At 43.5% G+C, this 12944-nt stretch overlaps 1 protein-coding gene across 1 annotated transcript; it reads left to right on the plus strand.

Annotated features, from left to right (window-relative positions):
* The first annotated feature begins 618 nt into the window (after nucleotides 1-618).
* LOC139379363 (interferon regulatory factor 5-like) lies at nucleotides 619-11229 on the plus strand. The gene is made up of 9 exons (XM_071122171.1): nucleotides 619-947; nucleotides 4235-4468; nucleotides 7921-8107; nucleotides 8310-8335; nucleotides 8447-8474; nucleotides 8620-9081; nucleotides 9615-10004; nucleotides 10391-10512; nucleotides 10592-11229. The coding sequence occupies exons 2-9, from the start codon at nucleotides 4292-4294 to the stop codon at nucleotides 10760-10762; spliced, it is 1563 nt and encodes a 520-aa protein (XP_070978272.1). The 5' UTR covers nucleotides 619-947; nucleotides 4235-4291; the 3' UTR covers nucleotides 10763-11229.
* The last annotated feature ends 1715 nt before the right edge of the window (nucleotides 11230-12944 follow it).

The following is a 12944-nucleotide window of genomic DNA, read 5'->3' on the forward strand; positions in this document are numbered from 1 at the left end:
TGTAAAAAATACTTTAAAGTACGACTTTTGTCTGTTTTGGGGGGTATTTGTACTTTACTTTATATTTTTGAAACTTTTACATTTAATTCACTACATTCCTAAAGAAAGTAATGTACTTTTTACTCCAAACATTTTCCCTGAACCCCAAAAGTACTCGTTAAATGTTCAATTCACACACTTATCAAGAGAACATCCCTGGTCATTCCTACTGCCTCTGATCTGGTGGACTCACTAAATAAACACACATGCTTAATTTGTAAATGATGTGCTCCTGGCAATCTGTAAATACAAATAAATAAATAAATGCCTACAATAAGGAATTAGAAATTATTTGTAATTTTACTTTTGATACTTGAGAATATTTTAGCAATTGCATTTACTTTTGATACTTAAGTATATTAAAGCCAAATACATTTAGACTTTTACCCAATAGTATTTTACTGGGGGACTTTCACTTTTACTTGGGTCGTTTTCTATAAGGTATCTTTACTTTTACTCAAGTATGACAATTGGGTACTTTTTACACCACTGAAAATAGATACATCTTACAACCACTAGGCTAGTACTAGGAGCCTGTCGAAAATGAAACAATGTTTTTCATATACTTCTGCCTACTTTAGAGCCCTGTCTATCAACCGGCAGGGTGGCACCACGTTTGTTCATGTTTAACCTCAAATCATGGTTGGCCACTGTTTATGGAAAGTTTTCTGAATAATTATTGGACTATCTGACTGTCATTTTCCCACACAGTCATTGAACTTGTGACGGTGTTGGGCAAGGTTTTTGTCAGTTCGCCTACCTAGTAAAAAGCTTACCTGTGGCAGCGCGCATACTCTCTGCCTGGCCGGTTTCTGTTTGTGGAAGGAGGGATCCCTACAGTCAGCGTACTAGAACTCTTCGATACAAAGGAGCGAAATCATTTTGTGGAGAAGACCCATCGTTAAAAGGTGGGTGCCGCTTAAAGTTGTACATATTTCCGAAAACAACAATAGTAGCAGACAGAGGTTGTTTTCAGACCGATTAACTCATCTTTTGAAGATTCTGTACATACTCCTGTCAGTGTCAGGCGTCCTATTTTCAGCTTTTGTCGCTTTTTGTTCACTTTTTTTTTCAACCTGCCTTCTGCACACCCTGAATGAAAGCTAGTAAACCTATTCCTGTTTTAAAACCATTTTCATTTAAAACCATTTTCATTTAAACATACTATCTATGGAGTCTAGACAATAGAATCCAGACTTGTGCAATTATTAAGTTCTTGAAACTAATGGGAAGTCCCCTTTTTATCCACACCATGTCTCCACCAACATTGTGGTTACTCACAATACTAACCTAAATGACAGAGTGAAAAGAAGGAAGCTTGTACAAAATAAAAATAATCCAAAATGTGCATCCTGTTTGCAATAAAGCACTAAAGTAAAACTGCACAAACAAAATTAATGTCCTGAATACAAAGCGTTATGTTTGGGGCAAATACAACACATCCCTGAGTACCACTCTTCATATTTTCAAGCATGGTGGTGGCTGGATTATGTTATGGGTATGCTTGTCATCGGCAAGGACTAGGCAGTTTTTTGGGGGTTATAAAAATACCTGGAATAAAGCTAAGTATAGGCAAAATCATAGAGGAAAACCTGCTTCAGTCTGCTCTCCAACAGACAGAGACAAATGCACCTTTCAGCAGCACAATAACCTAAAACACAAGGCCAAATATACACGAGTTGCTTATCAAGACAACATTGAATGTTCCTGGGAGACCTAGTTACAGTTTTGACTTAAATCGGCTTTAAAATCTATGGCAAGACTTGAAAATTATTGTCTAGCAATGATCAACAACTTGACAGAGCTTGAAGAATGAAAAGAAAAATGTATGCGCAAATATTGTACAATCCAGGTGTGCAAAGCTCTTAGAGACGTACCCATAAAGACTCACAGCTGCAATCGCTGCCAAAAGTGACTCTAACATGTATTGACTCGGGGGTTGAATACTTATGTAATCAATATATATTTGGGTTTTTTCTTCATTTTTTAAATATTTTTTTTTACAAATGTTTGAGTTTTTCTTCCACTTTGACATTACAGCATTTTTTTGTAGATCGTTGAGAGAGAAAAAGACAATTAAATCCACAACAGAATGTGGAAAAAGAAAAAGGATGTGAATAATTTCTGAAGGCACAGTACAATGTAAAGTGCTTTAAGCACCAGCAAAAATTGCATAGGGGCCTACCGGTATAAAGTCAATTCATTATGTATTGCTGAAGTGCTTATAGTTGAATCCCATTGAGCTTTTACTCTGCCACCTGTTATTAACTCATTCCTTAAATTAAGTCAAACTCAATTTTCACCTCACCACCTCTGCTCACTGGGTGGGAGCCTATAGTATGACATGTTTTTCATTCACAATGTGTTGAATGAATAACTCAAAATAAATGTGTGGTTGTGTACTGCATCACAAGATATCTCAGGGGGCACAATGTATGCAAGGATGGCTGGGGTGTGCTCCAGAGGGGGCCTAGTCCCCCCTGTCTGCAAGTTGGAGATTTTCAAACACCTAAAACAGCATTTTCCTGCAATCTATAGAGCCATAATCATTATTCTTAATTCTTAAATCATTATTCTTTAAAAAAAATATATATATATACACAGTATCCTGAGCTGCCTGTGTCCTCCTGACTGGTGTTTTTATTTATATTAAGAAACTAAATATGCTTCTCTGGATTTCTGAAAAAATCTGGGCAGAAGATTAAAAGGAATGCGAGTCTTATTCAATCAAATCAAATCAAATCAATATATATAGCCCTTCGTACATCAGCTGATATCTCAAAGTGCTGTACAGAAACCCAGCCTAAAACCCCAAACAGCAAGCAATGCAGGTGTAGAAGCACGGTGGCTAGGAAAAACTCCCTAGAAAGGCCAAAACCTAGGAAGAAACCTAGAGAGGAACCAGGCTATGTGGGGTGGCCAGTCCTCTTCTGGCTGTGCCGGGTGGAGATTATAACAGAACATGGCCAAGATGTTCAAATGTTCATAAGTGACCAGCATGGTGCAATAATAATAAGGCAGAACAGTTGAAACTGGAGCAGCAGCACGGCCAGGTGGACTGGGGACAGCAAGGAGTCATCATGTCAGGTAGTCCTGAGGCATTCAATACATTTTGTAATTGCTTGCCTTTCTAAATTCTTAACAACCTTGCCAGCAGGCATGCCAGCTAAGCTAGGTAGACAAGCTAGCTACTCTTTTTTTGATTGATAGCCTGAAATAACTTATTGGTAGCTAGTTATGAGGTTGGAAAATTGGAAACTCATCTGGACTATTTAATGCCAAATATAAACGGGACAAATCTGAGGGGGCACATGCCCCTGTGCACCCTATGGGCATGACGCCTCTGCACCCAGCTGTTGTTCTGTGTTACATACTCCTTAAAGTTACATTGCCTTTTTCAACGTGTGTGTGTGTGTGTGTGTGTGTGTGTTGGTTCAAGGGCTCAGAAGGACATGTGTGGGAGCCTCGGGAAGAGGACATATTCTATCCAGATGCATTAGTTTGTCTGTCTCAGCGCGTCCAGAGGAAGATGCAAGCTGGCCTTGTATTTGCCTCTGATGTGCTGCTTGAGATGGAAGTTGGTCTTTGGCTGTAAAGGAGTTACCTGCATTCCTCTGTGTTCATATGATCCTCTGTGATCTCATACAATACACTTGTTTGACAGTGGACCCTGCATCTGTGCCCGGAGGGCCTAGGCTTGTTGTCATAGTATCAAATCCAACATTTTAGGATGACAAAAGCAAATTTGGTACTGTCATGGAATGGCGTAAAGGATTAAGGAATAGTCTCCAACTGTTACATGATGTGTATGTTAATTCACCAAATTCTATAATGTTGTTTTTTATTGCCTTGGAAGTGTTTTTGTTCTGTATCCTTCAGCCACAGAGCACTTTTTTTTGTTTTTCAGCAGATCATTTCATAAACAGGCCTGTTGCCATCATAAATAACTCTCTCCACCCTCACACCTCTCTTTTCCCCACCCATCCTCTCTCTCCATTTTCCCCAGCCCTCTTACTGCAAATGGTAGGGAGTATCTTCTTTCAACCCTCCCCACATTACCCCCATTGCCTCATCACCCATCTGAACCATTACTCTTGTATCACGCTTCAAGACACTCCCTCAGTGCCCACTCTCTCCCCTACCCCCAGTGCCCCATCACCCATCTTAACCATTACTTTTCCCTTCACCTTTCCAGCCTCTTCACTCACCCCATCTGAAGCCCATTTCTCCTCCCTGTGTGGTGCTCTGCCTCATGATGAGTGCGCAGCCTCGGAGGATCCGCCTAAAGCCTTGGCTGTTAGCCCAGGTGAACAGCGGGAGGTACCCCGGCCTGCAGTGGCTCAGCCCGGACCACCGGATCTTCCAGATCCCCTGGAGGCACGCCACAAGACACCTGCCCACCTCTGAGGAAGAGAACACCATCTTCAAGGTGAGAGGGGGGTCCTTGCTGAGAATGGCATGACAGATCTGAATACTTAAACTCTGTATGCCGTCATTTGGATATCAAACTGTAGTTAGATCAAAGTTTTGTCTTAGATCACTACTGGCAAGTCGAGGAACAGACATTTGTCAAAAGCTAAACCATTTTCAGAAGTGTTTAATCAAAACAGCACAGACATTATTCCCATCAAGTAGCACGTTTCAAAAAAGTATTTCTAAGGAACTATGCTACTAAACTCAGCAAAAAAAGAAACGTCCTCTCACTGCCAACTGCGTTTATTTTCAGCAAACTTAACGTGTGTAAAGATTTGTATGAACATAATATTCAACAACTGCGACATAAACTGAACAAGTTCCACAGACATGTGACTAACAAATGGAATAATGTGTCCCTGAACAAAGGGGGTGTCAAAATCAAACGTAACAGTCAGTATCTGGTGTGGCCACCAGCTGCATTAAGTACTCCAGTGCATCTCCTCCTCATGGACTGCACCAGATTTGTCAGTTCTTGCTGTGAGATATTACCTCACTCTTCCACCAAGGCACCTGCAATTTCCCGGACATTTCTGAGGGGAATGGCCCTCACCCTCCGATCCAACAGGTCCCAGACATGCTCAATGGGATTGAGATCCGGGCTCTTCGCTGGCCATGGCAGATCACTGACATTCCTGTCTTGCAGGAAATCACGCACAGAACAAGCAGTATGGCTGGTGGCATTGTCATGCTGGATGAGCCTGCAGGAAGGGTACCACATGAGGGAGGAGGATGTCTTCCCTGTAACGCACAGCGTTGAGATTGCCTGCAATAACATCAAGCTCAGTCCGATGATGCTGTGACACACCGCCCCAGACCATAACAGACCCTCCACCTCACAATCGATCCTGCTCCAGAGTACAGGCCTCTGTGTAACGCTCATTCCTTCGACGTTAAACGCGGACCTGCCTTACAACAGGCCTACAAGCCCTCAGTCCAGCCTTTCTCAGCCTATTGTGGAAAGTCTGAGCACTCATGGAGGGGTTGTGTGTTCCTGGTGTAACTCGGGCAGTTGTTGCCGTCCTGTACGTGTCCCGCAGGTGTGATGTTCGGATGCACCGATCCTGTGCAGGTGTTGTTACACGTGGTCTGCCACTGCGAGGATGATCAGCTGTCTGTCCTGTCTCCCTGTAGCGCTGTCTTATGCGTCTCGCAGTATGTCCAGTATTGCTCTGGCCTCATCTGCAGTCCTCATGCCTCCTTGCAGCATGCCTAAGGCACGTTCACGCAGATGAGCAGGTACCCTGGGCATCTTTCTTTTGGTGTTTTTCTGAGTCAGTAGAAAGGCTTCTTTAGTGTCTTAAGTTTTCATAACTGTGACCTTAATTGCCTACCGTCTGTAAGCTGTTAGTGTCTTAACGACCGTTCCACAGGTGCATGTTCATTAATTGTTTATGGTTCATTGAACAAGCATGGGAAACGGTGTTTAAACCCTGTGAAGGTCTGTGAAGTTATTTGGATTTTTACGAATTATCTTTGAAAGACAGGGCCCTGGAAAAGGGATCTTTCTTTTTTTGTTTGTCACCTACACACTTCCTTATCCCATTCAGCGATAAATGCAACTGTTTTAGTGAACTGAAAGAGCCTTAGTTTCATTTCCACTGCTTCTCTAGTGTCAAACCTCTCTGGGTGTTCCTGACCTCGTGTATAAGGATGTCCACATGATATCCACTGCACCAACAGCAGTAATTGCCTACTCCCTGCCTGCTTTTGGCTGGAGTCATTTCCGCATTAGCCATTACCCTGTTCTCCATTTACAGTGCATTCGGAAAGTATTCAGACATCTTTTTGCACATTTTATTACGTTACAGCTTTATTCTAAAATGTATTAAATACGTTTTTCCCTTATCAGTCTACACCAATACCCTATAATGACAAAGCAAACCGTTTTTTGACATTTTTGCACAGAAGTACCTTATTTACGTAAGTATTCAGACCTTTTGCTCTGAGACTCCGGTGTATCCTGGGAAGTGTACCAAAAAAAATATGCAGCATTGAAGGTGCACAAGAACACAGTGGCCATCATTCTTAAGTGGAAGAAGTTAGGAACCACCAAGACTCTTCCTAGAGCTGCCCGCCCGGCAAAACAGAGCAATCGGGGGAGAACGGCCTTAGTTCGAGGTGTGACCAAGAACCTGATGATCACTCTGACAGAGGTCTAGAGAGTTCCTTTGTGGAAATGGGAGAACCTTCCAAAAGGACAACCATCACTGCAGCACTCCACCAATCTGGCCTTTACGGTAGAGTGGCCAGACGGAAGCCACTCCTCAGTAAAAGGCACATGATACCCCGCTTGGAGTTTGCCAAAAGACACCTGAAGGACTCAGACCATGAGAAACAAGATTATCTGGCCTGAATGCCAAGCGTCACATCAGGAGGAAACCTGGCACTATTCCTGTGGTGAAGCATGGTGGTGGCAGCATCATGCTGTGGGGATGTTTTTCAGCGGCAGGGACTGGGAGACTAGTCCAGGATCGAGGGAAGGATGAACAGAGCAAAGTACAGAGATCCTTGATGAACCTGCTCCAGAGCAATCAGCACCTCAGACTGGAGTGACGGTTCACCTTCCAACAGGACAACAACCCTAAGCACACAGCCAAGACAACGCAGGAGTGGCTTCGGGACAAGTCTGTGAATGTCCTCAAGTGGCCCATCCAGAGCCCGGACTTGAACCCGATCGAACATCTCTGGAGAGACATGAAAATGGCTGTGCAGCGACACTCCCCATCCAACCTGACAGAGCTTGAGTGGATCTGCAGAGAAAAATAGGAGAAACTCCCCAAATACAGGTGTGCCAAGCTTGTAGTGTCATACCCAAGGAGACTTGAGGCTTTAATCTCTGCCAAAGGTGCTTCAAAAAAGTACTGAGTAAAGGGTCTGAATACTTATGTAAATGTGATATTTCTGCTACAATTTCTAAACACCTGTTTTTGGGTTGTCATTATGTGGTATTGTGTGTAGATTGATGAGGGGGGGGGGGGACTATTTAGTCCATTTTAGAATAAGGCTGTAATGTAACAAAGTGTGGAAAAAGTCAAGGCGTCTGAATACTTTCTGAATGCACCCTAGTTGTGACTAATGTGGTTGGTTAATGGCAGTGCAGTAACCCACCCATGACCCCTGTAAGCTTATGAAACAATACTCGGCAGTGGCCAACTTTTTGCAGACACATAATGCCGAAATTAAATTGTTTATTCATCATTTGTTCCAGGGCACTTCAATTAGCACTGCTACCCTTAATAATTGGCCCTTGGGGATGAATTTGATGGGGATGAATTTGATGGGGATGAATTTGATTTGAATTTAATTTAACACTCACCCATTTGATTCCATCCAGATGTGACCCCTTCTCCCATTCATTAAAATGTAACCTCATTCTCCTCCTTGCCTACCCCTCTCTTCCCCCAGGCCTGGGCTCTGGAGACGGGGAAGTACCAGGGGGGTCTGGATGAGCCTGACCCTGCCAAGTGGAAGGCCAACCTGCGCTGTGCCCTCAACAAGAGCCGGGAGTTCAAACTGAAATACGACGGCACCAAGGAGACACCTGTCCAGCCCTACAAGATCTATGAGGTCTGTGACCAGCCCTGCAATGGAGGTAAGAGTGTATGTAAGCATGCAGGCTCATTGGCAGCTTTGCAAGTCTTATCTGATTGTCTGTCTTTGAATTTAAATTAGAATAGAATTTCTTTTAGAATAACTTTGTTGAACTTGTCTAACCTCCAGATATGAATGTTTTGTGAAACTAATGAGATTTTCTCCCCCATGTTGATGGCATATTGCTTTTGATTTGGTTTCAGACACAGTTGATGAAGATGAGGAGGAGGTAAGGTGTAGACAATCACTTTTCCATTATTTCAGAACAATGTGTTATCTCAAAACAATCTGAGAACAATACCCATATATCAGCTTTTTACCCATATATTGTCTTTTTCAGATGCCGAATATTGTTGGTCTCTCCATTGGTAAGTGTATACTGTCAATACACCTTTGCTACTGAGCCATGGGTGAATTGGGCAGAAATTGATTGAAAGGTTAACCGTTTGAAATGTGCCACTATTGACATTATGCGACATCTTAAGTGTGTGTGTGTCCTCCTGTCTCTCCCAGACCCCAGAATTAGTGACCCACACAGTTTTCAGACATTCCCTACTGCACATAGGATAGACTTTCCCTTCAGCGCCGCTCTCAATGACAGATATGGCACCCCCCACCACACCCCTATGTACTCCAATCCCAACGGGAGCATTACCATGGCAGCGCATCTCCCTCAGCCAACCATGGCTCCCCCGGAGTTTTCTGCCGACGTTCCATTGGTGGTGAAGTTGGAACATGGGGTCTTTGTGCACCCTGGACCCGTAGGACCCTCCAACAGCCTGGGGATGGGTGGAGGGAGCATGCAGCCTCATGTGGTCACTGAGATGTCCCCCATGGTTCCTTCTGCTGCATCTGTGGCTCCGGTTGCCCCTAACCCAGGTGCCGACCCCATGGAGGCCATGTCCGGAGTCCAGAACCAGGAAGAAGAGCAGGCGGTGCCACCCTACAAATATGACCTGCTGAACAGCCTGCCATGTGAGTGGAATAGAACCTAGAGGTCCATGCTGTGTTGAGAAGAATACTGCTTTATGTACAATGGCTTTACTTTCGCAGTCAGGGACTTCTGCACTAGTTCCTTGCATGTTATCCAAAAAAATTATTCATTGCAATTCCCCTACCATAAAAACAGGGTGTTCAACTTTATTTGGTATTGCAATACATTCACTCAAATTGACTCATTCGATGGATTATAGGCTATCGGGCATTAGTGTAGTAGTCTGGAATACCTGCCTGTCACACCCATCAAATGGAACACACCGGCAGCTGTCTGAAAGTGTGGGGGATGGTAAGACAGGTTCTGTCGTGAATTGGAATGGGCAAAATCGAGTTTTGCCCTTTTAATAGCTAAAGCGGTAATGTGTTATTCATTGATTCTAACCCCTATTCAGTCTTATGACAACTTGGTATCAGAATACTATTGGGCATGATTAGAAAGAGCTTTATTCAATGTTGACTTTTTGAAGTGCCCACAATTATTCTAACACTACATTATTTGACTCTGGTTTCAGTGACTGACCTAGACATGAAGTTCCAGTACCGGGGTCGCAAGATGGGCTCCCTGACGGTGAGTAACCACCAAGGCTGCCGGCTGTACTACGGCCACCTGGAGCCCACCCCGGAGCAGGTGGACCTGTTCGGCCCTGTCACCCTCAACCAAGTGCTCTTCCCTGGCTCGGCCGACATCCAGAACGAGAAGCAGCGGTTCTACACAGAGCACCTGCTGGATGTGATGGACCGAGGCCTGATCCTGGAGATCTGGGAGCAGGATATATACGCTATCAGGTTGTGTCAGTGCAAGGTGTATTGGTCTGGGCCGGGCGTTGACGAGCAGGGGCCACCCAACCCTATGGAGAGGGAGAGGAAGTACAAAGTGTTCAGCCTCAATAACTTCCTGCACGGTGAGTCAGTCAATCCATTTTATTGCTGGGTATTTTAGTCATCTAAGGCACAAGTTTCATAGTGTTTGAATCTCCATCTGATCCCTCAAAACACCCTATTTTTCGATTGAGATTCAATAATCACATAACACCAAATGATCCTGTCAGATGACAATGCTGGACTCCATTGCCATGGTTTTTCAGTCAACTTGAGGCTGTCTGAGTTTCAATTGATCCCTGAATATTTCAGTCACATGCCCTTTCTGTGAGTAAGCTCTTGAGTAGTACTTATTGCTTGTACTGCTATTGTTGCACAGGCCAGGCATCCAAATGGATTAGCTGTAGAACAGATATTACAGGAGATAACCTTTATTCCTCCCTCTCATGCACACACATACCAACAACAGGGCTCATCTTGTTCCAGAAGGGTGAAACTCCCACCCCACCACCGTTTGAGCTCTACTTCTGCTTTGGGGAGGACTGGCCAGATCAACGGAAACCCAAGGAGAAGAAGCTCATCGTTGTGCAGGTGAGCCGAACGAATTGACCCCATACCCTTGACAGATCCAGTACACACACATGACATAACAGGGACTCTCCATGTCTAGGTGGTCCCCGTGGTGGCGCGGATCCTAACAGAGATGTTTTCCGGAGACCTGTCCTGGTCCACAGACAGCATCCGGCTGCAGATCTCCAACCCAGACCTGAAGGATCAGACGGTGGAACAGTTCAAGGAACTCCAGAGGCTTCTCCAGAGTCAGCATGGCCTGGGATCCTGAGTCAGGGGCCTCTTTCTGGGTCTTAAACAGGGCCTGTCCTGGATAAATAACCTTATTCAACTGCCATTAATGTATTGTGTGTTGGAATTATTAGCCTTCTTTCAACTCTGAGCCTCCCTCAATATAATCTTCATCCATACCATCCAGCCTAGAGCTCTGTGTCTTAACGGGATCTTGGGCAGAACTACTTCTACATCATCAAAACCCAGACTGCTGTATCCTCAATGTGTTTAGTCTCTTAAATTATTTTTTGAATTACAATAATTACCACTGCAGTATTTTTTTATATATATATAGTTGTGGCAGATATTACTTTTAACTGTCACTAATTTCTAGCCATTTCCCTTTCGCAACACTGTAACTGTCTCTCTCTCGAGAATTGACACTGATGCTATGAAGCCAAAAATGTGACACACAATGTGAAAAGTATTGTAATGTTATTTTTTATGAATACATTAATCAGCAAAGTGGTAATTTATTTCTTGACCAAAACATACGAGTCAACTGTCAGAGGGTGTTTAAGTCAAGGCTTTGTAAGGATGCAGTTGAGAATGGGTGGAAGTATCCACTGGTACTGTCGCATCACCCTCAGATTCCATAGGCAATTCTAGAACATTGAGAAACGCTTACCTTCATTCAGTTAACAGCTGGAAGGGAACCTGTTTGACTTGAACACAGACCGGGTCGTACATTGTGGGCGTGATCCAAACATGTACTTGGCAGTGAGGGTGAACCAGTCAGCAAATTACCCTCAGCTGTCACTCACCACCCTTCTCTGGAGTTCTACACACATTCACTGGAAATTTGATGAGTGTGAATGGGCTCAAGAAAAAGTAGGGGTTTGTGTGGAAGTGTCTCTGGATATATTTCCACCGAGTTGCAGTTACACAGTAAGCTACTTAATGTCCAGACAAATGCATGTCGGCATCTAAGTAGAAAACACCTATGGCACTCCAAATGCATAATATCAATGTGTTGTCTGAGAGACTAGTGGCTCTGCAACAAAGAACACCTTGACTAGAGGTCGACCGATTATGATTAACACCGATACTGAGTGTTGGGGAAAGTAAAAGTGCAATATGTGCCATGTAAAAAAGCTAACGTTTAAGTTCCTTGCAACATGAGACTTCAATATTCCAAGGTAAGAGGTTTTAGGTTGTAGTTAATGTAGTATTTATAGGACTATTTCCCTCTATACCATTTGTATTTCATATACCTTTGACTATTGGATGTTCTTATAGGCACTTTAGTATTGCCAGTGTAACAGTATAGCTTCCGTCCCTCTCCTCGCCCCTACCTGGGCTCGAACCAGGAACACAGACGACATCCCCCGAAGCATCGCTCTGCAAGGGGAACTACTCCAAGTCTGAGCAAGTGACTTTTGAAACGCTAACTAGCTAGCCATTTCACATCGTTTACACCAGCCTAATCTCGGGAGTCGATAGGCTTGAAGCAGAATGAAGAGCTGCTGGCAAATGCACGAAAGTGCTGTTTGAATGAATGCTTATGAGCCTGCTGCTGCCTACCGCCACTCAGTCAGACTTAATTATAACATAACACACATATGAGCCTTTGGTCATTATGGTTGAATCCGGAAACTATCATTTTGAAAACAAAATGTTTATTTCAGTGAAATACAGAACCGTTCCGTATTTTATCAAACGGGTGGCATCCCTAAGTCTAAATACTGCTGTTACATTGTACAACCTTCAATGTTATGTCATAATTACGTAATATTCTGGCAAATTAGTTCGCAACGAGCCAAGCGGCCCAAACTGTTGCATATACCCTGACTCTGCGTGCAATGAACGCAAGAGAAGTGACAATTTCACCTGGTTATTAATATTGCCTGCGAACCTGGATTTCTTTTAGCCAAATATGCAGGTTTAAAAATATATACTTCTGTGTATTGATTTTTAAAAAGGCATTGATGTTTATGGTTAGGTAGTCATGCAACGATTGTGCTTTTGTTAAATCATCCCCGTTTGGGGAAGTTGGCTGTCTTCGTTACGAATAAAGCCTTCACACAGTTTGCAACGAGCCAGGCGGCCCAAACTGCTGCATATACCCTGACTGTTGCAAGAAAAGTGACACAATTTACCAAGTTAAAAGAAATTCATGTTAGCAGGCAATATTAACTAAATATGAAGGTTTAAAAATATACTTGTGTATTGATTTTAAG

This window comes from Oncorhynchus clarkii, chromosome 21, assembly GCF_045791955.1.
Source record: "Oncorhynchus clarkii lewisi isolate Uvic-CL-2024 chromosome 21, UVic_Ocla_1.0, whole genome shotgun sequence".
Lineage (NCBI taxonomy): Eukaryota > Metazoa > Chordata > Actinopteri > Salmoniformes > Salmonidae > Oncorhynchus > Oncorhynchus clarkii.

Coding starts and splice junctions, on each gene's coding strand:
- LOC139379363 (XM_071122171.1), top strand. CDS start 4,292: ATGATGAGTGCGCAGCCTCGGAGGATCCGCCTAAAGCCTTGGCTGTTA. Junction 9,082..9,614: donor CCTGCTGAACAGCCTGCCAT/GTGAGTGGAATA, acceptor CTCTGGTTTCAG/TGACTGACCTAGACATGAAG. Junction 10,513..10,591: donor AGAAGCTCATCGTTGTGCAG/GTGAGCCGAACG, acceptor CTCCATGTCTAG/GTGGTCCCCGTGGTGGCGCG.